The sequence below is a fragment of the Erythrolamprus reginae genome, chromosome 1 (genome assembly GCF_031021105.1).
Source record: "Erythrolamprus reginae isolate rEryReg1 chromosome 1, rEryReg1.hap1, whole genome shotgun sequence".
Taxonomy (NCBI): Eukaryota; Metazoa; Chordata; class Lepidosauria; order Squamata; family Dipsadidae; genus Erythrolamprus; species Erythrolamprus reginae.
Genome location: NC_091950.1, coordinates 96225036 through 96250853, shown reverse-complemented (window position 1 = coordinate 96250853; position 25818 = coordinate 96225036). Strand labels below are relative to the sequence as shown.

At 42.8% G+C, this 25818-nt stretch overlaps 1 protein-coding gene and 1 long non-coding RNA gene across 4 annotated transcripts in view; both read left to right on the top strand.

The window, feature by feature from the left end:
• Window positions 1-19025, top strand: part of LARGE2 (LARGE xylosyl- and glucuronyltransferase 2) — a 78097-nt gene extending 59072 nt beyond the window's left edge. For all 3 annotated transcript variants that reach the window (XM_070760299.1, XM_070760290.1, XM_070760283.1), the window contains exons 6-15: window positions 4306-4477; window positions 5246-5350; window positions 7604-7716; window positions 8088-8213; window positions 8376-8522; window positions 10958-11121; window positions 13085-13363; window positions 16038-16184; window positions 17836-18031; window positions 18136-19025. In XM_070760299.1, coding sequence (XP_070616400.1) covers window positions 4306-4477; window positions 5246-5350; window positions 7604-7716; window positions 8088-8213; window positions 8376-8522; window positions 10958-11121; window positions 13085-13363; window positions 16038-16184; window positions 17836-18031; window positions 18136-18333 — 1647 coding nt within the window. In that variant the 3' untranslated portion in view covers window positions 18334-19025. The remainder of the gene's footprint in view (window positions 1-4305; window positions 4478-5245; window positions 5351-7603; window positions 7717-8087; window positions 8214-8375; window positions 8523-10957; window positions 11122-13084; window positions 13364-16037; window positions 16185-17835; window positions 18032-18135) is intronic.
• A 3016-nt stretch (window positions 19026-22041) lies between these two features.
• Window positions 22042-25567, top strand: LOC139171829 (uncharacterized). The gene is made up of 2 exons (XR_011559809.1): window positions 22042-22336; window positions 23260-25567. It is a non-coding gene; the product is annotated as an uncharacterized lncRNA (long non-coding RNA).
• Window positions 25568-25818: the final 251 nt, after the last annotated feature.

Sequence of the window (25818 nt, the reverse complement as noted above, 5' to 3'; positions counted from 1 at the left end):
TTTATTTATTTATTTATTTATTTATTTATTTACTTACTTACTTACTTACTTACTTACTTACTTACTTACTTACTTACTTACTTACTTACTTATTGTTAGTACAGGGTACATGTGTGTTAGGGTTTGTCACTGTAAACTTATACTATCACTTTAAATATTACAGTTGCTACTGTAAAACTATACTGTTACTTTAACTGTTAAATATTCTAGGCTGGTACGTCATTAGAGGGCACCAGTACTCCTTCCGTCAAATGACGCTGTGACGCACATTTCTGCTCAGTCATTTTTCCTTTGCCTTAAGAGGGGGAGTGTAATTAGCTTTGTGCATATTTTATTGTATTTGCTTAGTGCTTGTTATGGAATTGTTTCTATATTTTGTCTATATGTAAATAGTACTTATTAAGTATAACTAAGTCTGTGTCTTTGTTTCTTTGGCTTTATCATACACCCACGTTCTGTTAAAATTCTCTGCTTGGTGGATGTCGAAGGTCTCATAGCCTAGCTGTACTGAGACATGCCAACACTTACTTACTTACTTACTTACTTACTTATTTACTTATTTATTTGATTTGTATGCCACCCCTCTCCGAGTTGTTCCACTAACTAAATTGATAATGTCATTGGGGTAACATCTGGCCATACAATAGACATTGTCAACCCTGAAGTTGACCTGACCGAAGCTATCTTGGAGCTTTAGGGTTGCCACACTGGAGCTGAGGGATAGGGAGGAAGGGATTTGAGATAGCTTGGACTTTGTAGCCAAAATTAAACTTTCTCTTGGGAGCCAACGACATTCTCATACCAGGTCAGATGAAGGAGGAGTGATGTCATCAGGCAACCAGGCAGAGCTTCGATTGGACCATGTGACTGATTGTTTTGAGAAAGTTAAAAAACTTTTAATTAGGTGGAAACTGTGTGAACCTTCAGAGTTGGTTTTCACCAAATCTGTGCCAATATGATGTATCTGATAAAGTTATTCTTTGAGGAATCTACCAGCCTCGGAGTTTTGCTTGCTATGGGTCTATTACTTGGAACCCTGACAGATACTTTCCCCGTCCTCAAAAATTAAATCTTACGTTCCACGGCTAAAACCCTGGGGAAATGTGCTCTGGCCTTTCTCCTTACAGATTTGTCCAAAACAGCAGCCTAAACATGGCTGTGCATGTTTTGCCACCCAAAACAAGTTTGTGCTCTTAGGTCTCCCAGTCCCACCCAGAGAGCGATCCAGCTGTAGGTGTGCATGTCATAGATACGCGGGGTTGGAATCTTTCTAATTGTGCTGCAGCTCTGCCAAATTGTGCTCTGCCTGGATATTAAACGCACAAGCCTCTTAACATTTCTAACCATCTCAGATTTGAGAACCTCTGAGCCAAGGGCGTGGCTGGAAGCCTGGCATCCATCTGTTCATTTGTTGCAGGGAGAGGAAGGTATGCTAAACTTGTCTCTTTGTCAGTGCTGATGCATTGTTTCAGCCAAAAAAAATATCACTTCCATTAATGCAAGAAGGTTAGATCTTGGACTCAAATGATTATGAATTGTCTTCAAGCCTGGGCATAATGAATAATTGTCAAGGCTGCAGAAGCCAACCAACCAGGATATAAAGTTGAAATAATTCATATACATAGAATACCATTCTGCAGTTCAGGACTTCTAAGAAGATTAATCTCCTTGCAAAGCTAAAACAAGAGCAGAAAATTAAAAGGCTGAGACTGGAGCACTTCAATTCAAGAGGGCCGTGAAGTTGTCCAAAGGCATAACACGGTATTTAATACCCATAGGTGACCCTAAATGTTCTATTTTAATTTCTCAGCCACTGCCACGTACATGTTCTCCATAATCAAACAGAACTAGAAACACAGATTCATAAGGAACTAGACTAAAGTTAAGGGGTTTAGGGCCACCACAGCTCTTATGCAGTCACTTAGCACTGATTCCTGTTTATGATGTTTGATGTGTCATGGGGTCACGTGATCACCTTTTTTAGGGGGGTGGGGTATAAATTTTTATTTTTCTCCAAACTCTACAAAAATGCTTATCATAAAACATAAAGAATCTCAAATAGTTACAAGATGTGTATACTGGATTAACTATTTAAATGGGGATATGAAAGTTTAAGATTTGGATAAATGAGATTTCACTAATGTTTATATTTAGGTGCAAGGTGGAGAAAAATACTCCATTATTAAGTATTAATACTTAAGATAAGGTTATTGAAACCTTTAAATGAGGAGAGAGACACAAGAGCCTCCATTATATGTGTGATCCCATTTTGTAAGCTTTTGACAAGCAAAGACAATATAGGGAAGCCAAATTCCCTTAACAACCATGTTACTAACTTTAGCAACTTCAGTGATTCACTTAACCCTGGCCAGAATGGTCATTGTATGGGAGCAAAACCCACTTAACAACTGTCTCACTTAGCAACATAAATTTTGGGTTCAATTGTGGTCGTAAGTAAAGGGTACCCATAGATCTTCTCCATTGTAAAATAAATACCAAAACTAGTATAAGAGAAGAGACATTTTCTGCCTCTTTTACATTGACCAACAATGGACAAAATTGCATGATCAATTCAGGATTTTGCTAAAGCAGATCCTTTTTAGCAGAGTTTTGTCTTGATAGTTGGGAAAACACTCACATTAAGCGGAATTGGTGGCTTTTAGTGGGAGGTATTAATACAGATCTGTTCTGTCGGGCTCTCTGGTAAACTTCTCCCAAAAATTCACAGGTACAAATTTCAGACACACACACACATTTGAAAATTCAAAACAATGTTCTTTATAATGAAAAGTCACTTAAACTAAGCCCTCTTTTGGTATAGCAAAGAGCACTTGTCTCCAAACAAGCTGGTAATTTGTACAAGTCCCTTATCAGTTCTGTGATACTTAGCTTGCAGCTGTGAGGCAATTCACAGTCCTTCCTCTTTCATAAAGTGAAACACACTTTGCTCTGGTTTAGTTTCAAAGCTGGGAAAAATCAGCACACAAAAGGTCAAAGTCAGTAAAGCAGTCACCAAACACAATGATCTGATAATCCTCCATAATGGCTAAACCCACAGGCTGCTATTTATAGCAGCTTCACTAATTACCACAGCCCCACCCAACCACAGGTGGCCTCATTTTCTTTGATAATAATCTCTCAGTTGTTGTTGCCTATGCATCCGCATGCGTGGCTGTATCATTAACTCTTGTTCTGAATTCAAGGAGGAGCTAGATAATTGATCTCCTTCTGAGCTGTCTGCCACACTCTCCTCCTCCCTGTCACTCATGTCTTCTTGGTCAGAGGAGCCTTCATCAGCAGATTCCACCGGGGGCAAAACAGGCCTGCAGCATGTGGATGTCTCCCCCACATTCACAGTCCTTGGGGCAGGAGCTGGGCCAGAGCTAACCACAACACAGATCTATAGATTAATATAGATGTCCTCAAATGATGGAGAAGACCCGAATCAATACCCATTTTGAAACTTTTGTCACCAGGGCAAAATATCTGTGGTCCTCCAAAAGTTGCTAAAATCCCGTATGTTTTCCACCAAAGCTATACTGCCTGTGGCTTTTGGAAATTGTAGCTCAGCAGCACATGGAATGCTATTGGTTCCCCACTGGTTCCAAACCCTTTCAAGAAATGCTCACAGGACCAGCATTGTGAAATGTGTAGCTTTTGTTCATGGTGTGCGTCAGGGGCAGATTCTACTTCCTGCTTCCACCGCTGCTCCTCCCGTGAAGCTCCGCGACCCCACCGTGCACACACGACTGAGCGAGATTTTGCTTCTGCGCATGCGCAGGGAGAAAAATCTCTCGAGGGGGCTTGTGCACTTGCAAGATTTTGGCGGTGTTTTTGCTTCTGTGCATGCGTGGAAGCAAAAAATAGCTGAATATAGCGTAAATCTTGCACGCCCGCATGTCCTCTTGCAAGATTTTGCTTCCTACGCATGTAAGCGCAGCTCCATTTTTGCTACTGGAATGCCGTTCCCACCCTGCAATCCAGGTAGGAGCCCAATATTGGCGTGTGCATGCAGAAACATGGGTTATTTTCTGACAACAGTCACTAGTACCGGCGCTGCTTTAAATTGTTGCTGCTCTTCCATAAGAGACTAATGATGGCCCACATACAAGTCACACTGGAAGGCTTTCTACAATACTCATTTGGGGCTCTGGATCACAGTGGAGACAGAGAGTCTCTTTTTTGTTGCCTTCCTGTGTTAAATTTCACTCATGATGGGCCATAGAAGCATTATGTTTGGATGTTGAGCTTGCCCATAGCTTAAGTGGGTGATCTTGCCATTTTATTCCTCTCTTCTTGCTACAGCCAGACGTTTCCTGGATCCCTAACAAACATTACTCTGGAATCTATGGGTTGATGAAGCTGACACTCACTAAAGCTTTGCCCTCTGACCTTTCCAAGGTCATCGTCCTTGATACCGACATCACATTTGCTACTGACATTGCGGAGTTGTGGGCTATCTTTGGGAAGTTTTCAGGTACGTAAGAAACGGGAGGGGAGGATTGTTTTTAGATCTTAGAATATGCTGCACTGCTATATAGCCAATATAATGTACAATGCTGCTACAAGTTGTTCAACAATTTCCTGAGATCCACAATTTTGCTTTTTGGCGGGTCTAAACTTCAGACTATTCTTCCCTAATTGGATGCTGTCTAGATGTATTGGTGTTCTGTTCAGGATTCCCAGCTAGCCAATATGGTTTATATTATTTGATGATCTGCTCTGGGGAGTAGTTTAAAATCTACAGGTAGTCCTCAACTTACAGTCACTGTTGGGAACATAATTTCCTCCCTTAAATGATGTCGTTATCTCCCCTTGTGTCTATGGAGAGGGGTGGCATGCAAATCTAATAAATAAATTAAATAAATAAATTGCCCCTTGGGTTGTAAATCTGACCTGCCAAGCGCCCAGATTTTGATCACTTAACCACCGTGGGGTATGTAACAGTTGTAACCTTGCGGGCCAGCCGTAACTCACTTTTTAAAGTGCTGTCATAATTTTGAACAGTTGCTGAATGATATAGTTATAAATTGAGGGCTACTTCTAGGGCCTAGTGGTTTGAGCAGGTTTATGGGAATGTGACATAATATGGATTTGTTTTCTAATCCATCCAGCTGTGCTGTGTTTCCAAATTGTTAAAAAAAAAAACCAAGAATGAGATAATCAATTATTGGGGTCTAGTGCAGTGAGAATGACAAATGTCTACTCCTTGCATCGGATCTGATTGGTGTCATCTTAAATCCAGATAAACAGGTGATTGGACTGGTGGAAAACCAAAGTGATTGGTACCTGGGGAATCTGTGGAAGAACCATAAACCATGGCCGGCTTTGGATCGTGGCTTCAATACAGGTACACTCCATGACAGATATATATGTTTATTTAGCTGGGACAATTATCGTATCAGCTATTTTTATTTTAAGGCTATGAGTAAGCAGTGGTGAACTAGCAAGGCATAATTTGTTTATTAAACAAATATAAGTTTATTAAACTTAAAAAAAAACACTGAAAGCAAGTACAGTGGTACCTCAAGATACGAACCCCTCGTCTTACGAACAACTCGTGATACGAACCCGGGGTTCAGAAAAATTTTGCCTCTTCTTACGAACTTTTTTCGAGTTACGAACCGGCGTTCGGAGACTGCTGGGAAGCCGCGCGGCTGTTTTAAAAGGTGACAGCCGGGCGGCGGGGCTTCCCAGAAGCCTCCCGAACGCCGGTTCGTAACTTGAACAAAGTTCGTAAGAAGAGGCAAAATTTTTCTGAACCCCGGGTTCGGTTCGGGAGGTTGCTGGGAAGCCCCCCAGCCCGGCTGTCACCTTTTAAAACAGCCGCGCCGCTTCCCAGCTGTCTCCCGAAGCCGAACGCAGAAGTTCGGCTTTAGCGTTCGGCTTTGGGAGACAGCTGGGAAGCGGCGCGGCTGTTTTAAAAGGTCGCAGCCGGCCTGGGGGGGTGCTGGGAAGCCCCCCAGGCCGGCTGTCACCTTTTAAAACAGCCGCGCGGCTTTCCAGCAGTCGCCGAAAACCGTTTTATTGCGGGGGGTTTTTGGTTGCACGGATTAATTGACTTTACATTGTTTCCTATGGGAAACAATGTTTCGTCTTACGAACCTTTAGTCTTACGAACCTCCTCCTTGCACCAATTAAGTTCGTATCATGAGGTATTACTGTACTTTGGGATAGATGCATAGACGGCCCAGAAGGGAGCTTTGTTTCAGTAGTCCTCATTTAACAACTACAGTTGGGACTGGCAACTTGGTTGCTAAGTGAAGCAATCTTGAAGTGAAATCGTAACTATCTTATGATCTTGCTTCAGCTTTCCTTTGCTTGACAGACTTGCAAAGGTCATAAATGGGTGGATTGGTTGTGAAGTTACTTTTTAATCACCATAAACTGTGAACGATCAGGTGCTAAATGAGGACCTACTTATAGTTTATCCTTCCAATTTTGTTCGCCATATGCTTTAGGAAAGACTATTGCTGGTGCAGGATAAACTGGGATTAAGAGGCAGGGGCAGATTCTACTTGCTTGCTGCTACCATAGTGTGTTTCCAGTGGAACTCCACAACCCTGGCACACGTGCATGCATTGGAGCAAGATTTTCTTTCTGCATATATACAGGAAGCCAAATCTCGCATGAGAATGTACGCGAGCATGAGATTTTGCCGATTTATGCCACTTTTTTTGCTTCCGCACATGTGTGGGGAAAAAAATCAGCAAAATCTCACATGCCCACATGTCTTCACAGAAGATTTGGCTTCATGCGCAAGGAGCAAATCTCGCTCCGATGCATGCGGCTACCCGCCGGTTAGCTGGAGCTGTCCGCACAGCTCCATTTTTGCTACTGGAAGGGTGTTCCCCCCCTCCCGTCCATGTAGTCACCCAATACTAGGCAGGGGAATCATTATTCTACCCCAGTGATGGCGAACCTATGGCACTGGTTCCACAGGTGGCATGCGGAAGTATACCTGCTGGCACATGAGCTGTTGCTCTAGTTCAGTTCCAATGTGTATGTGTGTGTCGGCCAGCTGATTTTTGGCTCACACAGAAGCTCTGGGAGGGTATTTTTGGCTTCCAGAGAGCCTCCTGGTGGATTGGGGAGGCGTTTTTATCCAACCCCGGCTACAGGAAAGCTTTTGGAGCCTGGAGAAGGTGAAACACGAGCCTACTGGGCCCATCAGAAGTTGGGAAACAGGCCCTTTCCAGCCTCCAGAGGGCTTCTGGGGGGTGGGAGAGGCTGTTTTCACCCTCCCCAGGCATTGAATTATGGGTGTGGGCACTCACTCTTGCGCTATAGCGCATGTGGATGCTCTTTCGGCACCTGAGGATAAAAAAGTTCGCCATCATTGTTCTTACCCAGTAATTCTGCCTAAAAATTCTCCCACTGCTAGGACAGTCAGCTTTAAAAAAAACCCTCAAAAGCCTGGGTCTTATGTGATCCCTGATAATGTTGTCTTAATAAGTGGGTCTGGTGTCAGGGGCATAGAAATATTTTGGTAAACAAATGAACGTTGCAACGTCGTGATTTGGATACGTTTGTGGGAATGCAGAGATTGAGCGATATTATGAAGATGGTGTTTCAGGCCTGAGTTTTGTCTCCTCTTCCATAGGGGTGATCTTGTTGCTGCTGGAGCGTTTGCGCCATCTTGGCTGGGAGCAGTTGTGGCGAGTGACAGCCGAGCAAGAGCTCATGAATATGCTGTCCACCTCACTAGCAGATCAGGCGAGTATTCTTGGGGTGTGTTTGTGTGTTTGTGTGTACTTTACTGCCCTTTCGACTAGGCCAGGGGTCCCCAAACTTGGCAACTTTAAGACTTGTGGACTTCAACTCCCAGAATTCTCCAGCCAACATAGCTAGCTGAAGAATTCTGGGAGTTGAAGTCCTCAAGTCTTAAAAGTTTCCAAGTTTCAGGGCCCCTGGTCTAGGCCCACAATGTGCCTTTCATTTCAACCTAGGCAGAGAAAGATTTAGATGTCGCCCATTGACAAAAATGCTAATTTGTTTCCTTCGGACGTGACTCCACACTCGCTTTTATCCTGGAGCTTTCTCCTCTTCCAGAGTGCCCAGTGTGCCAACTGCAATCTCTCTTCTAGGACATCTTTAACGCGGTGATTAAACAAAAGCCAGCCCTTGTGTACCGACTCCCTTGCTTCTGGAATGTGCAGCTCTCCGACCATACCCGTTCAGAGCAGTGCTACACGGAGGTGTCTGATCTTAAGGTGAGCGTTTGCTGAGGCTTTGCCGATCTCCTTTTGTAACCTTGGGGAAATCTTGGATTTATTGTCTTGCTGAAACTTTCAGCATTCTGTAGTTTAAGTAAAGGGGGGTGCTGCCGATTGCTGAAGGTGCTGGACTTGGCCACTTTAACTTTCTGTTCTCAGGTGATTCATTGGAACTCTCCCAAGAAGTTGCGAGTCAAAAATAAGCACGTGGAATTCTTTCGGAACCTTTATTTGACCTTCTTAGAGTATGATGGCAATTTGTTGCGCAGAGAGCTGTTTGGTTGTGCCAGCTTGCCCAGTGGCCAGGTGAGAGGCTTCCTGATCTTCTACCCCCTTGTTATGTCTGAAATGGAGAAATGTTTAATTCATTTAGCTAATTTAATCTGCATATGAGAAACCATGGAGGAGGAAGTTACCATGGGGATTATTGGAAGGGGGCTATCTCACAGGGGTTGTATTAACCTAAATTAACACTCCAACAAATACATTGTCTTGATTCAATGGTGAAAAAATGCATTTAGGCAAGAAAAAAAACCCACACAGGTACAGTACAGTAGTAGCTCTAGATACGAGCTGCTCTACATGTGAGTATTTCAAGATACGAGCCACGAGGGGAGAGACATTTCTGTTCTATTCCCAAGCTCAAATTCGGGATATGAGCCGAGCGTCCACTAGGTGGCGCAAGAATCCTTGCTTTTGGTTATCTCGGAGGGGAAAAACAACTTGTTCCATATACGAGTTGCCTCGAGATACAAGCTCCCTTATGGAACGAATTATGCTTGTATCTAGGGGTACTACTGTGGTACATTGCTCAACAGTAGTAACTGTAAGAGGGATCTTGGAGTCCTACTGGGCAACCATTTAAATATGAGTCAGCAGTGTACAGCAGCTGCCAAAAAAGCCAACACAGTCCTAGGTTGCATTAAAAGGGGGATCAAGATTACGTGAAGTGTTAATACTACTTTATGAGGCCTTGGTAAGGCCATACTTGAAATAATGCATTCAGTTTTGGTCGCCACGATGCAAAAAGGATGTTGAGACTAGAAAAAGTGCAGAGAACAGCAACAAAGATGATTAGGGGATTAAAGGCTAAAACATATGAAGAACAGTTGCAAGAACTGGGCATGGCTAGTTTAATGAAAAGAAGGACCAGGGGAGACATGATAGCAGTGTTCCAATATCTCAGGGGTTGCCACAAAGAAGAGGGAGTCAATCTATTCTCCAAAGCACCTGAGGGCAGAACAAGAAGCAACAGGTGGAAACTAAACAAGGAGTGAAGTAACTTAGAACTAAAGAGAGATTTCCTGACAGTTAGAACAATTAATCCATGGAACAGCTTGCTTCCAGATGTTGTGAATGCTCCAACACTGGAAGTTTTTAGGAAGATGTTGTCTCAAGTAGTGTAGGGCTTCCTGCCTTAGCAGGAGGTTGGACTAGAAGACCTCCAAGGTTCCTTCCAACTCTGTTGTATTATTATTATTATTATTATTATTATTATTATTATTATTATTATTAACATAGAAACATAGATAATTGATGGCAGAAAAAGACCTCATGGTCCATCTAGTCTGCCCTTATACTATTTCCTGTATTTTATACAATGGATATATGTTTATCCCAGGCATGTTTAAATTCAGTTACTGTGGATTTACCAACCACTTCTGCTGGAAGTTGGTTCCAAGCATCTGCTACTCTTTCAGTAAAATAATATTTTTTCACGTGGCTTCTGATCTTTTCCCCAACTAACCTCAGGTTGTGCCCCCTTGTTCTTGTGTTCACTTTCCTATTAAAACACTTTTCTCCTGAACCTTATTTAACCCTTTAACCTTATAATAAGAATTATTATTATTATTATTATTATTATTATTATTATTATTATTATTATGTCAGTACAACACAGCAAACGAGATCACTATGCTGGATTTCGTATTTCATCATCAGTCGGGAGCTTCCCAAGCACCTAGGACTGCGTGATGTAGTGGCGAATTATGTTTGCCGATCCCAGTAAAGCGGCCTTTTGCAATTGACAGATGGAGATTTTGTCAATTCCGATGGTTTTCAAATGTCCGCTGAGATTTTATTATTATTATTATTATTATTATTATTATTATTATTATTATTATTATTGATCACTGCTGCCAAATTCCTTGGTTGTTCACCTGTGCTACAGTCAATAGCATACTAAAGATGCACAGTGGTTACTGTCAGGATTAAGCAATATCCTGAGGTAATATCCCAATGCAGAAGGAAGGACTACAAAAAGAATGCTGAGTCATTCTGAGGCAATTAAGCATGCAGCAACCTGATTGGATGATAAATATGTAAGAGCTTTTGTATTGCCCTCTCTGATGTCTGATTTGCTCTCTTATGTTCCTGTTGCTGTATTGATCTGTTGGTTCCTGTGAGTTACTGTAATTGAGATAGTTGTAGTGATATACTAGTGAGATACCAGTGTGATGTATGTATAGTAAGATAGAATATAGTAAGATAGAATAAAGAGAGTAGTGTAAATAAGAAGTAAATATATTTTTGCAAGACTTCCTGCTGCTGCTGTGTTTGATTGAAGACTTCAACTCCATATCTATTAGTCCGTGGCTGGCTGGGCTGGTTGGGCTGGTTAGCTGGTTGGGCTGGCTACCTTCCGAAAGTGCAGCTCTGACAGTTACATGTCCTTCTCGATCAACTTGTTTTATTTTGAGATCTCATTCTGTGTCTCAAATACACTCCTCTGTAAATTTTAGCTCCAGCAAGCTCTGGAAGAGCTGGATGAAGACGATCCTTGCTATGATTTTCGGAGGCAAAGCCTTATTCAGCACCGCATCCATCCCTTCTTCCTGCAATATGATTTCTCAGGGTCGGCTGATGAAATAGATGTAACTCTCATAGCTCAGTTGTCCATGGACAGGTACCAGATGGGGAAAAACAGAAGGGTGTGGAGACATGATTCTTTCAGGTGTTCCTTTCATTGCTATAGAAGTGGAATTCCGTCAGTTTGTGGTGCTTTCATTTGGCTTAAAAATGAGAAAATTTATTATAATCTTACCACATGCAATATATAATGCTATTCAGCTTTTCAAATATATTTAATAGCAAACGGATTAAACCCAAAGGGAAATCCACCAAGAGTTGGAGTCCAATATTATTTTCTTTTGAAAATCATGAACAGAAAGAGCATCAGATTACAACTATAGTCCATAAAGTAAAAATCTTGATAAAAGATAAGATGTAGCCTTTGCACAAACTACTCTATAACCAGCTATAGGTAAGATGTTCAATCTTCATTTTCCCCCTACCATGTAAGCCCAGTTAAAAGGTGTAACATTGGTTCCCAAGGTCAACCAGTTTGATACTAGGAAAGCATTATAGGCTCTCAAATGGATAGGAGAGGAATTAATTTCCCCCAATCTTGAATCCTGAGCTGCATCTTATCATATTTTTGCTTTTGATGTTTCTTTTAACCTCTTTCCTTTGCATTAGATGTGCCCTTCTTGAATTGAGGCATCTTTAAAAAAATTTTTAAGGAAATGCTGAGATTTTAGCTTTGGATCCTTTAACTTGAGCCAAAATTGTAAAGTAATCTGTTTTCTGGACAGAATCAATTATGGAAGGAAAATGATTAGACCCAATTAACAAAAGGTCTGCATGAGTCACTAAATGTGTTTAGTGGTGCAAATTGGATGGAGAGCATGTTCAAAGAGCATATTTTGAAACTGACATGGAGACAGCACAAAATTGTCTAAAATCAAAGAGAAAATATTAATAACAAGGACAATTTATACATTCCATTTTTTGTATAAATAGTATTTGATCTTAGAATACAGTGCTAATTGCACTTTTTCAGAGTGTCCCAGAAAATCTGATTGTCTGAACACAAATCCTTGTGCTTGTCGTAATAGGAGCATTCCTGAAATACCTATTTCTCAGGTATCTGTTATTTTTATATTCAATGGTGTTCTGTCGGGCTCTCTGATAGACTCCTCCCGAAAATTCACAGGTACAAATTTCAGACACACACGTTTGAAAATTCAAAACAATGTTCTTTATAATGAAAATTCACTTAAACCAAGCCCTCTTTTTGTATAGCCAAGAGCACTCATCTCCAAACAAACTGGTAATTTGTACAAGTCCCTTATCAGTTCTGTGATACTTAGCTTGCAGCTGTGAGGCAATTCACAGTCCTTCTTTCACAAAGTGAAACACACTTTGCTCGGGTTTAGTTTCAAAGCGGGGAAAAATCAGCACACAAAAGGTCAAAGGCAGCAAAGCAGGCACGAAACACAATGATCAGATAATCCTCCACAATGGCCAAACCCACAGGCTGCTATTTATAGCAGCCTCACTAATTACCACAGCCCCACCAAACACAGGTGGCCTCATTTTCTTTGATAATAATCTCTCAGTTGTTGCTGCCTATGCATCGCTCTCCGCATGCGTGGCTGTATCATTAACTCTTGTTCTGAATCCGAAGAGGAGCTAGATAATTGATCTCCTTCTGAGCTGTCTGCCACACTCTCCTCCTCCCTGTCACTCATGTCTCCTTGGTCAGAGGAGCCTTCATCAGCAGATTCCACCGGGGCCAAAACAGGCCTGCAGCATGTGGATGTCTCCCCCACATCCACAGTCCTTGGGGCAGGAGCTGTGCCAGAGCTAACCACAACAAATGGTAGATAATAGCTGGCATGGTATTGGGGAAGCAGTAGGAATGGGAGATAAGAAAACTTTAAAAATGGAGCGATGGAACATCAAAAATTACATTTGGGAACTAAAGAGCATTTAAATTGTATTTTAGAGGTGGGGCCTGGGAAGTCTGGGCTCTTTCATTTTTTGTTGACTAATGATCATTTGTGATGCTGTCATTGATTTTGCAGGTTGCAGATGCTGGAGGCAATATGTAAACACTGGACAGGCCCCGTTAGCCTGGCTTTGTACATGTCTGATGCAGAGGCCCAGCAGTTTCTACGCTATGCTCAAGCATCGGAGGTGCTGAGTAACCGTCAGAATGTTGCCTATCACATTGTATACAAGGAAGGGCAGTTTTACCCAGTCAACTTCTTGCGCAACTTGGCCCTGAAAAGTGCACAGACCTCCCATGTTTTTCTGATGGACATTGATTTTCTGCCTATGTATGGCCTCTATGATTATCTCAGGTGTGTCTTCTGAAGGTCCAAAGTGGGTGAGGGCAACAATATGGTTTTTAACCGAGTCTCCCAGAGATCTAAGAAATTGTGAAGTCCCCTTCAGTATGCCTCCACATAGGTTTTAGTTGTCCCTTTTAGCTGGTGTCAAGTTTCTTCATTGTGAAGAAATTGTCGCCTCGAACTGCTAAGCAGAGCTTACAAAACATGTGTCAGACCAATTCTAGAAATCAGCTCACCTGTATAGAACCTGCATTGCATATCAGACATTAATACAATTGAGAGCGTCCAGAAATATTTCACCAGAAGAGTCCTTCACTCTTCCTCCCGCAACATAATACCTTAGTACAGTGTTTCCCAAACTTTTTGGAGCCGCGGCACATTTTTCATATTTTCAAAATCCTGGGGAACATGGAGGGGGGGGGCGCTAAAAAAAGTTTGGACAAAAAAAATCTCTCTTCCTCCCTTTCGCTCTATTTCTCTCTCCCTCCCTCTTTCTCTCTCTTCCTTCCTTTCTCTCTCCATCCCTTTTTCTTTCTCTCTTCCTTCCTTCCTCTCTTTCTGTCTCCTCCTTCCTCTCTCATCTCTTTCCTTCCTCTCCCTCCCTTTCTCTCTTTCCTTTCTCTCCCTTTCTGTCTATCCTTTCTATCTCTCACCCCTTCTCCCTCTTTCATTCCCTTTCTCTCCCTCCCTTTCTCTCTCATTCCTTTCTCTCCCTCTTTCCTTTCTATCTCTCTTTCTTTTCCTCCCTCCTTCATATCTTCTTTCTCTCCCCCTTCCTCCCTCTTTCCTTTCTCCCCCTCCCTTTCTCTTCCTTTTTCTCTATCCTTTCTACTTCTTACTCTTTCTTTCTCTCCCTCCTTCATTCAATTTTCTCTCCCTCCCTTTCTCTCTCTTTCCTTTCTATCCCTCCCTTGTTCTCCCCTGGGGCTGCCTGTGCCTGCCCTGCACCACCCAACACGGACGGACAGCCCCCGGTCGTCAGTTCGTCGCCCCCCACCCCACGGAGGGAGATCAGGCTGGCGAGGGCGGTAGATCTGCGTCACCAGCCACTGGAGGGAGATCGGGCTGGCGGGGGCGGCGAATCCACCTCCCCAGCCGGGTGGAGGGAGATCGGGCTGGCGAGGGCTGTGGACCCGCATCCCCAGCCGCGCGGGGGAAATCAGGCGGGTGGGTGGCCGCGGCTCCCTGCGCGCCCCTGGAAAAGCCTACAGGGAACGGTGCCCGGGGCCACTGCAGCCGGCAACCTCCTGTTTCCGCTGCCATTGCCCTCCCGCCGGGCCCCAAAGGACAATTGTTGCCACCCCCGCCAGGAAAGCTCCAGCTGGGTGGGGTGCTGCCGGTGGCTCCGCCCTGGAGCTCTTGCTCGCTGTTGCCATCCCCCAGCAACTGCCCGGGGCCGCTGCAGCCGCCCCCTGCCCCCCGCTCCCACCGCCCTCTCCCCGCGACTGCCTGCGCCGCTGCAGCCGCCAACCCCCCCGCTCCCACCGCCAGTGCCCTCCCGCCGGGCCCCAAAGGACACTTGCCGACGACGACACGGCCAGGTGTGCCGACGACGACAGGGAAGCTCCAGCTGGGCGGGGCGCTGCCGTGCCGGTGCCTCCGACCTCCCGGTTCCTGCTCGATGCCGCGGTTTCTGGCGCCCTCCTGCTGGGCCCCAAAGAAGGAAGGCGCGAAAAAGGCGCGAAGAATGAAGCTCTCCTTCCTGCCTTCCTTCTTTGGGGCCCAGCAGGAGAGTGCCAGAAACCGCGGCATCGGGCAGGAGCCGAGAGGTCGGAGGCACCGCAGCGCCCCGCCCAGCTGGAGCTTCCCTAGCTTCGCGGCACACCTGGCGGTGTCTCGCGGCACACTAGTTGGGAAACGCTGCCTTAGTACACCTGATTTGAAATACAGTAGTACCTCTAGATACGAGCTGCTCCACATGCGAGTATTCCAAGTTACGAGCAGAGAGGCAAGCAAAATTTCTGTTCTACATACGAGCTTAAATTCGGGATACGAGCAGAGCGTCCACTAGGTGGCGCAAGAATTCCATTTTTTCCAGTTATCTCCGGGCGAAAAGCCAAATCTAAATGCATTGGTCCGAGATACGAATTGATTGACATACGAGGTCGGCTCTGGCACGAATTAAACTCGTATGTCGAGGTACCACTGTACTGAAATTAGACCAATTATAACTCGGTCGCCTCCGAACTGATCTAACCATAGTTCGCAAAATCATATACCAAAATGTCCTTCCTGTTAATGACCACTTCACTTTCAACCACAACAACACGTGAGCATGTAATAGATTCAAACTAAATTTAAACCACTCAAAACTAGACTGCAGAAAATACCACTTCAGCAATAGAGTGATCAATGCCTGGAATTCACTACCTGACTCTGTTTTTCTTCCCCAAACCCCAAGATCTTCAACCTTAGATTATCTATAGTTGACCTCTCCTCTTTTCTAAGAGGTCTGTAAGGGGCGCATATAAGCGCACTATCGTGCCTACCGTCCCTGTCCTATTGTCTTCTTTTATCATTACTTTTTATGTTATATTTGTATAAATTACTATCCTATACTTGATTGACAAATAAAATAAAAAAAATAAATATTCTAATGGATTCCTTAGGCTAAGAAATATGTCAGTCCTAATACCCTCCAGTGTTGAAATCTTGAAACGTTCTGCTTGCAATTTGTCTCCAGGTCTTCCATCATGCAGCTGGAGCTGCCCCCAAAGAAGGTAGCACTCATAGTGCCTGCGTTTGAGACTCTGCATTACCGCCTCAACTTTCCTAAATCCAAAGCGGAGCTGCTTACCATGCTGGACATGGGCTCCCTCTATACTTTCAGGTAAGTGCTGATCAGCAAAGGTCCATTTTCAAGAACCAGAGGTTGGGTTAAGCAATTGCTGGACCATGTTTAGCAACTAAAGGGCAAAACCAGCTTCACAATTCCCTTCAGTAGTTTATTAACCAAGATTTAGCTAGTTATTTGAAACTGATACATGAATTCAATGCTGCTGCTCCTGGCTATGAATATATTTGTTTTCTCCCAGTTCAACTTACATTCAGCCCTCTCATTTTCTGGAACTGATTGCACTTCAGAATATCACAGAAAATCTGATGGTCTGAGCACAAATTTTCTCTCATTTTCCTTTCACTTTTTTTCATTTCCCATTACTGTTTCCTACTCTGCATTTCTCAGATCATTTAAACCATTTTCTCTTCTCAATTTCTGCCCCTTCTCCCCCTCCCCTCCCCCCATGTGAATCATTTACTACTATGCTTCCATTTGCTTTATTTATTTATAGCAAAATTAATCGGCTAATAGTTTGGTTTTCATTGATACTTTAGAGTCCGCCCCATTATCCCCATTTGTTTCCAGGCATAATAAAAATGGCTGGTTTTGTCTGTAATATGTATGGATATATACCAGGGAAAAAGGCTGCTTCTCCCACACAATCCAATTCATCTAGGTGGTTAGAACCTTGGTTCCATGTCCCATTATCATCTAAGGTTTGCTTGGAAAAAATGTCAATTTTTACTCTCAAATATTTGTGAAACCCAAAAGAAATCAGAATTCTGCTGAAATTCAATGGGGAATGCCTGTACTTTAGTAGCACAATACCAATTTCTTTGGTTGGGGGTACTAAGTTAAATTGGGAGTTTTCTTCCTAGAATATTTGTGCTCCCACTTTTATTTTTGCAAAGGCACGAGATAAAGCCAATTTCCTTGGGATTGTAATATTTTCTTACAATCTCTCACATGGGTTAGCCCTTCTTCGGAACAGCTTTCATCCTAAAATAAGGAATGTGCCCAACTCCTGATTTTCAGGAAGATTTATTTATTTATTTATTCAATTTTTATGCCGCCCTTCTCCTTAGACTCAGGGCGGCTTACAACATGTTAGCAATAGCACTTCTTAATAAAGCCAGGCTATTGCCCCCACAATCCGGGTTCTCCAAGATGTTTATTTTGCAGAGGATTTGAATGCTGATCATACAGAGCTGTCCTAAGACATTAATTGGATTGTCAGGAATTTTTAATTGTTTTTATATAAAGTTTATTGGATTTTATACATTAAAAACAACTTACATACATTTCTCTCAATCACAGAATATCGACTTTCAATTTTGTTATTTTCATATTTATTTAAATACATATTTTCTAATCCTTTTACAAAAGATTTGACAAGGGCCTCCGGATCAGAAAAAACAGAGCTTGAAAGCAGAGCTTCGCTTTCTTGTAACGTCACTACCAGAAGCCGAATTTTTAATTGTTCTACATTTTTTGTAACCTCTTTGGAAAATGAATTAGTAAATAATTTATAAATAAATGAATATCTTATGACAATCCAAGAAGTGTGACTTTTGATAGAAGTAATAAGGAAGTCTGGTTAATCTAAGCTTGTTTTTCCAAAAGCTTAGTTTTCAGTATAGGAAGCCAGACTGAAGTATTTTCCCTCGGTGTTTTCCCCAATGATGTATATTTTTGTGTACAGGTATCACGTGTGGCCCCAGGGCCATGCTCCAACAGATTATGCCAAATGGCGGACAGCCACAGTGCCCTATCAAGTGGAATGGCAACCACAGTTTGAGCCTTACGTTGTAGTAAGGCGTGATTGTCCCCTCTACGACCAGCGGTTTGTAGGCTTTGGCTGGAACAAGGTGTCTCACATCATGGAGCTTGATGCTCAGGTGAGTATGTGGCTTTTCATCAGTCCGCTCTCTGTCCTTTTTGTTGAGGAAGACCAGGGTTGAAGGAAAGTGCTTCCTGTCAGCCACTTCCTACCTTTTCACAGGAGTATGAGCTGCTGGTCCTGCCCAACGCCTTCATGATCCATATGCCTCACGCTCCTAGTTTTGACATCTCCAAGTTCCGCCAGAGTACTAGCTACCGGAACTGCCTCCAGACTCTGAGGGAAGAATTCCACCAGGACCTGTCCCGCAAGTATGGGGCAGCAGCACTAAAATACCTCACTGCAGAGAGAAGTTTATGAATGGCAACCAGGATACCAAAGGATCGCGTGACCTGCAAACAAACGAGGCTCAGACTTCTTGGAGAGAGACTCATCAGAAGCCCCGTCCTCCTAGCTACGATGACCCAATGGTACGGCCATGCCTAGATTGTGAATGGAATTTTAGCCATGGCTGTTGTTCAGCACTATGTTTCGTGGCAAATTCCATTCTCAGATTCACTAGGCAAATTACATTTGTATGCCTCTGCCTCTTTTTACAGATTGTTCCCAGATTAAGAGGAAATCAGAGGAAGAGAAAGAAAATGGGCGCTCTCTCTTTCTCATCTCAGTGGTTGGTTCCTCTTACCCGCATACCGGAGCGTTGCGTGCACATCCTGGCGATTCGGGGAGCACGCCCCATTACACGATTTTGCTTCCGTGCACGCGCAGGAAGCAAAAGTGCTGAAATCTCGCAAGGGGACACTCGTTCCTGTGCGGGTTTGGTGGGCTTTTTTTCCTTCTGCGCATGTGTGGAAGCAAAAAATTGCCAAAATTGTATGTGCACAAGTGTCCCCTCGTGAGATTTCGCTTCTGCGCATGCACAGGGAGCAAAAAAGGGCCAACAATTAAAAAATATGGCGCCATGTGACGGACCAGTGAAGATGGCGCCATGCCGTCGTGCACAAATTGCGTAATTGGGGGGCCGTCATCGAAACAGCGCATCTGAGCACACTGGTAGGAACCCACCACTGTCGCACATGCACTGTTTTAATTTAGTGCATTCAATGATGGAAAGGAACATTTTTGTTCCTAATTGTAACATTTTTTCTTTCTGTTTATCAAATACCAAGGCTGCCGTTACTGTTTTCTAGTGTCTTCACTTTGCCTATTGTTTTCTAGCCTTTGTCCTTTAAGCTATTTTATAAGAGAAGTGGTCCTAATTGCTCAAATCATAGAGCTGAAAGAGGCTGTCCTGTTCAGTGCAGGAATCCACCAGATTTCTGAGTTTTATAATTGATTTGGACTGCAAATCAATTCTAAAACCTGTTGTTGAGCAACACAGGTTAGAAGACTGCTGTTCTGCTCTTTGATTTTCCTCTTTTTTAAAAAATAAAGGGAAGACTCAAATAACACATCCTAGATCTGAATGAATGAAACATTCTCTTTGAATACTTTGTTCTGTACAAAGTTGAATGTGCCCAACAGCATGTGAAATTGATTGTCAATCAGTGTTGCTTCCTAAGTGGACAGTTTGATTTCACAGAAGTTTGACTTACTTGGAGTTATATTGTGTTGTTTAAGTGTTCCCTTTATTTTTTTGAGCAGTGTATATATCAGTTGGCCACTATGGAAACTAAATGGGGAACCTAGGTAAACCTCTGATGATGTTGCCTAGTTTGGATAATGAAACATCTGCAAGAAAACAAGGACCCCTCAGATCTTATTTCCAGCCTCATCCCCTTTCTTGTTTTAGCATTTCACTGGAAACCAAATTTGAAGCAAGACAATTCACTTAATATTAATGTTGGTCTTCTTTCTTTTCCTACCTGCCTCTGAATATTTCTCAGCATTTGCAAGAGAAATTATTCTGTGTTTCTTTCTTATCTGTTTAGTTATTGGCCATATTGATTGAAGAGCTTTTTGTGCTTAATCGTATTCTAAAACAAGAACCATATGTCACCTGGGAAAAAAAGATTAAATGAAAAGAAATCCATACTACATATTTTGCTGAGAGCATATGGCATAAAGTAATGCTTTATGCCATGTAGAGTGATGCTTAAAATTTTTCAATAGTTCTGTGTAAATATGAGCTAAGATGTTATCTGTTCTCCACCCAACTCCTAAAACAGGATAAAACGAACCCAATTAAATGAATGAGTCAAAATAACAGTATAGATTCATTGGTTTTACTGAGCAAAACGACCCAAAGCTACATATTTATATGTGACAAATGAGTGTGAATGTTTGCTTTTCAGTAGCTATCATGCCCACCACCCAGACCCGGATAAGCAAGAACTGCAGCGAAACATTTTCAACAACTATTGATTTGTATTACACACTGTAGTAGTTTAGCACATTCCTCCTTATGAAATAGGTTTAATTTAGGGTTATTGGCAGGTTTCCTTGCATGAGGTGCTTATTTTGGATCCTTCCAAAATGGGTGTTGATGTTTTCTGGGGTAAAGTTTTTTCCCCACAACCTTTTTTTATATGATTGAAATTGGGACTTTGACTTGCCCTTCCAAACCATTTACAGTGATATCTCGTCTTACAAACCTCTCGTCATACAAAATTTTTGAGATACAAACCCGGGGTTTAAGATTTTTTTTGCCTCTTCTTCCAAACTATTTTCACCTTACAAACCCACCGCCACCGCTGGGATGCCCCGTCTCCGAACTTCCATTGCCAGCAAAGCACCCATTTTTGTGCTGCTGGGATTCCCCTGAGGCTCCCCTCCATGGGAAACCCCACCTCTGGACTTCCGTGTTTTTGTGATGCTGCAGGGGAATCCCAGCAGTGCAAAAACGGGTGCTTCGCTGGCAACGGAAGTCCGGAGGTGGGGTTTCCCAGAGAGGGGAGCCTCAGTGAAATCGCAGCATCGCAAAAACACAGAGGTCTGGAGGTGGGGTTTCGAGGACTTCGGTGTTTTTGCGATGCTGCGATTTCACTGATGCTCCCCTCACTGGGAAACCCCACCTCCGGACTTCCGTTGCCAGTGAAGCGCTCGTTTTTGCGATGCTGGGATTCCCTTGCTGGGATTCCCCTGCAGCATTGCAAAAACACAGAAGTCCAGAAGTGGGGTTTCCCATGGAGGGGAGCCTTAGGGGGATCCCAGCAGCGCAAAAATGGGCACTTTGGCTGGCAAAAGTGGAAGACAGAAGGAAAAGGGGGGACATGATCGAAACATTTAAATATGTTAAAGAGTTAAATAGGGTTCAGGAGGGAAGTGTTTTTAACAGGAAAGTGAACACAAGAACAAGGGGACACAATCTGAAGTTAGTTGGGGGAAAGATCAAAGGCAACATGAGAAAGTATTATTTTACTGAAAGAGTAGTAGATCCTTGGAACAAACTTCCAGCAGACGTGGTTGGTAAATCCACAGTAACCGAATTTAAACATGCCTGGGATAAACATATATCCATTGTAAGATAAAATACAGGAAATAGTAAAAGGGCAGACTAGATGGACCATGGGGTCTTTTTCTGCCGTCAGTCTTCTATGTTTCTATGTTTCTAAAAGGGGTGAATTTTGGGCTTGCACGCATTAATCGCTTTTCCATTGATTCCTATGGGAAACATTGTTTCGTCTTACAAACTTTTCACATTAAGAACCTCATCCCGGAACCAATTAAGTTTGGAAGACAAGGTATCACTGTATTTCCATCTGCTTTTGCTTGTACAATTTTTATGTCTTGGGTCATCTTCTGGCTGCATGATCCACGTTCTCTTGAGCTTCAGTTCAGGGACATTTTTCTGTATAATTTGGTGGTCTAGTTCAGAATTATAGTTCCATCAATGATGGCAAATCATCCTGGCCTAGAAGCAGTAAAGTAGGCTCAAACCTGATACCAGCACTGCATTTCACAAATTGGTTTAAATCCTTATGCTGAAATGCAGCATTTTCCATTTTTGGCAAACACTTTTCATACAAACCAAAAAGTTTCTGTTTTGATCTGATCCATCTGTTCTGTCCCAGCAATGAACCCCACCAAGAAATAGATCCATAAACATAGATTTGACAAGATTAAGCATGTAATTTCTAATAGTTTAGTAGCAAGCTTTAAATGTTTTAAAAATGCACCAGAAAGCAAGAAATAAATCTGTTTCAGTCTCAGCCCTTCATTAGAGTCTCAAACAATAAATCACTCCCCAAATACGTCTCTTTGATCTCCAGTCTCTCATTACCATGACTCACTTTGATTTGCCAGGAAGCCAGGAAACAGATATTCCACTTCTCAATTTGTAATTAAACATTAGTCCAAAAACTTGATCCGATCAGCCATCTAGCACATTCAAAAGTTGACTTCCGCAATGACTTCTCATGAGGCTCACCCTTAGTCAAGGCGTAGCCAAGTGTTCTAAAGATCTATTCACGCAGATACTTCCTCCTGCTCAGCCACTCATGCCTTCCAACATTTCTGTGTACTCTGGCATCAAGAGGCTCCTCCTCTTCTCCTGAGTCACTCATGGGCACTTCTGCAGGTGCAACAGGCTCTGGTTGGCTTTCAGCCTCTGACCCCACATCCTCTCCAACCTCCTTGCTATCACTTGGGTGTCAAGTACACTGGCCTAGGATACCAACCCATACCCATCTCTCGATCCTCGGAATCTGTTATTAGTTGTGATGGGCCACAACACCGTACACACAACATTCTCCCAATAGCCTTTGACTCTTATCCATGTGGTCTTTCATAGACGGTAGAGTAGTGGCTTTCTCCTTACAACATTGCCATACATACCGCTATTATCCATTATTCTGTTATGCTATTCATCAATGTAAGAAAGGCCTTTGGTTCCTTAGATAGGGCGTCTCCTTGGGGGCTCTGATACTTCCTGGAATATTTCACACCTTGCTCTTGGGTTGATGCTTGGTCAACAACTCCTGGGGAGGGTAATAATAGTTGCCTCCATATGATCTGCCTGATAGTGGACTGGTGAAATACAAACTCTTTGGAAATAGTTTTGTAATCTTTTCCAGTCTCGTGAACATCAACAACTGTTTTTCAAGGGTCTTCAGAAATCTTTTTGTTTGAGAGCCCCGACACATTTCTACAAACCTGTGAAGATCGTAGAATTGGGTTTTTTTTAAATAAGGTAGAACTTCCCATGCTCACCCCTGATTATTACATTGATTTAACCACCTGACTCGATTTGTCTCTTCAAATCAACTGACCATCCTAGAGCAATGATGGCGAACCTTTTTTTCCTTGGGTGCCGAGTGTGCGTGAATGCTATTGCGCATGCGCAAGTGCCCACACCCATAATTCAATGCCTGGGGAGGGAGAAAACAGCTTCTCCTGTCTCCCGGAGGCCCCCTGGAGGCCAGAAACGTACTGTTTCCCAACTTCTGGTGGGCCCAGTAGCCTCATGTTTTACCCTCCCCAGACTCCAAAGGCTTCCCTGGAACTGGGGGAAGAGTAAAAATGCCCTCTCCCATCCCCCTGGAAGCTTTCTGGAAGCCAAAACTGCCCTCCCAGAGCCTCTTTGTGAGCCAAAAATCAGCTGGCCAGCACACACATGCATATTGGAGTTGACCTAGGGCAACAGCTTGTGTGCTAGCAGATATGGCTCCAAGTGGCACCTGGGCCATAGGTTCGCCACCACTGTCCTAGAGCATGGGTGTCAAACTGGCCACCCCAGCTCTGCGAAGGAGAAAAAGGTCTCGATACGTCACGTAGCAGCAACATGACACTGCTGGGTTTGACACCCATATCCTAGAGTTTCATATACTTTTGCCACACATACAAACCAGTATGTAGCTTTGGATTGTTTTCCTCAGTGTATTCATGAGCAAATATTTTCAACTCATTCCTTAATTGTGTTTTTATCTAGTTTTAGGAAGTGTGTAGGATGACCTAGAAGACATTTTAGGTCATCTTTATGCAGAAAAATTGAGAATTCAAGATTTCATGAACTTTTAAGCACCACTGTTAAGGCAGGTCGTCCTCGACTTACGACAGTTCGCTTAGTGACCGTTTGAACTTACAAAGGCCCTGAAAAAAGCGACACAATCATTTTTTACCCTTATGACCCTTGTAGCATCCCTGTGGTTACGTGATCAAAATTCAGATGCTTGGCCACTGGCTCATATTTACGACAGTTGCAGTGTCTTGAGGTTACGTGATCTCCCTTTTCTGACCTAATGACAAGCGAAGTCAATGGGGAAACCAGATTCAACTTAACAACCATAGTTACTACTCTAGCTACCGCAGTGAGTCACTCACTTATCAAATATGTCAGGAAAAATAATCATAAAATAGAGCAAAACTCTCTTAACAAATTTTCTCACTTAGCAACATAAATTTGAGGTTCAGTTGTGCTCGTTGAGGCCTACCTGTGCTAAGTTTTTGAATTGGGCTTGACTAAAGCAAATGCTCTTTAAAAATTTAAGAAGGTATTTTGGAAGCAAAGGCTCTTTTTTCTGTTGCCTCTTTTCATGATTCCACCATCTAAAAGTGGTGGTTGTGCCATTCTGCCATACAGCAGCTCTATTTCAGGGGTCTCCAAATTTTGCTGGCTAAGGAATTCTGGGAGGAGAAGTTCACAAGTGTTCAAGTTGGCCAGGGTTGGAGACCCCTGCTCTATTTGACTCCTGCACTCACGAAATCACCTTAGTGCAGCTTAATTTATTGCTCAGCACTGCCAAGCAAACACTTGCCTCTCCATGGTGTAAGGTGAAGTTCATCCAAGGCCCTTCATATTTCCCATCTCTAAAGTACAAGAGCATTCTCTTCCCCAGGGATGGAGCTAGTGTTTCAATTTGTAGGCAGCTGAATCTTTGCAGTCCTGGAAGTCTTTTCCTGCCCACCATCATCCGCATAGACGCCTAGGGAATCTGATCAAAAAACCAGATTCTAAAACCAAAGAACATCAGTTCTTTGATTGGAAAAACCTAGAGTTCCAAGATGGTAAACATTTGGCTTGCCGTACTTCAGATATTATTAAAAAGAAGTGATTTGGGAGGTGTGTGAGCATGAAAACATATTCCATTCATTAAAGCAGCATTGTCCTCAGGATCATGTAACTGCAGAAGTTTCCTGGAAACAGAAATAGCTATTTTATTGAGTCTTGGTGTATTTGTACTGCTGTGTATTCTAAAGCACATCATCTGAATCCGATCCAAGGATTGCACAACTGTTATAACAATGTGCCTTTAATGAATGCTGTACTGGATTGTGTGCTGGGAGCAGCTTGAACCTAGCACTTGTTCGTAGTTATGACACACTGGATCACATGGAGTTGGTTCTTCAGTTACTATTTATATAATTTAAATCGATTTCTCACATGTAAATTATGTCTTTGGAATTTTCTAACAGTTCCCTTTTATCTTTGCATTCTGGAGAATCTCCAGTACTTTCTGCTGCTAGGTTGTTTATTCTGATTTTTCTGGTATTAAACTGGAATGTAAAAGTGATGGGACAGAAGTGTTCCATCCTAATTTAAGGTGGAGTCATATAAATATTGATCCTAGTCCAAGTTGAAAATATAGAGAACAAGTTGTATTTCTTGCCTTTTTGTAAAAAAAAAAAAGTAAAGTTTTTAGAAATTAATTTTCAAGCCTCTGTTTGAAATTGTGTGGTTATTTCTTGCTAAAGAACCCTAAACTAAATGATGACTGAAACAACCGGTAAAGTTATTCCCATTTTTTGTTTAGGAAAATCTGGTAGGTTTTCCTGCACAAAGAGTTCTAAGTTATCCTCGTTCAGTTTTCCTACTTCATTAATGCATTAGTGCTAAATCTAAAACAACAGAAGATATGAAGTACTACATTATAATTGGGAAACTGGTGATCCTTCAGTTGCCCACAC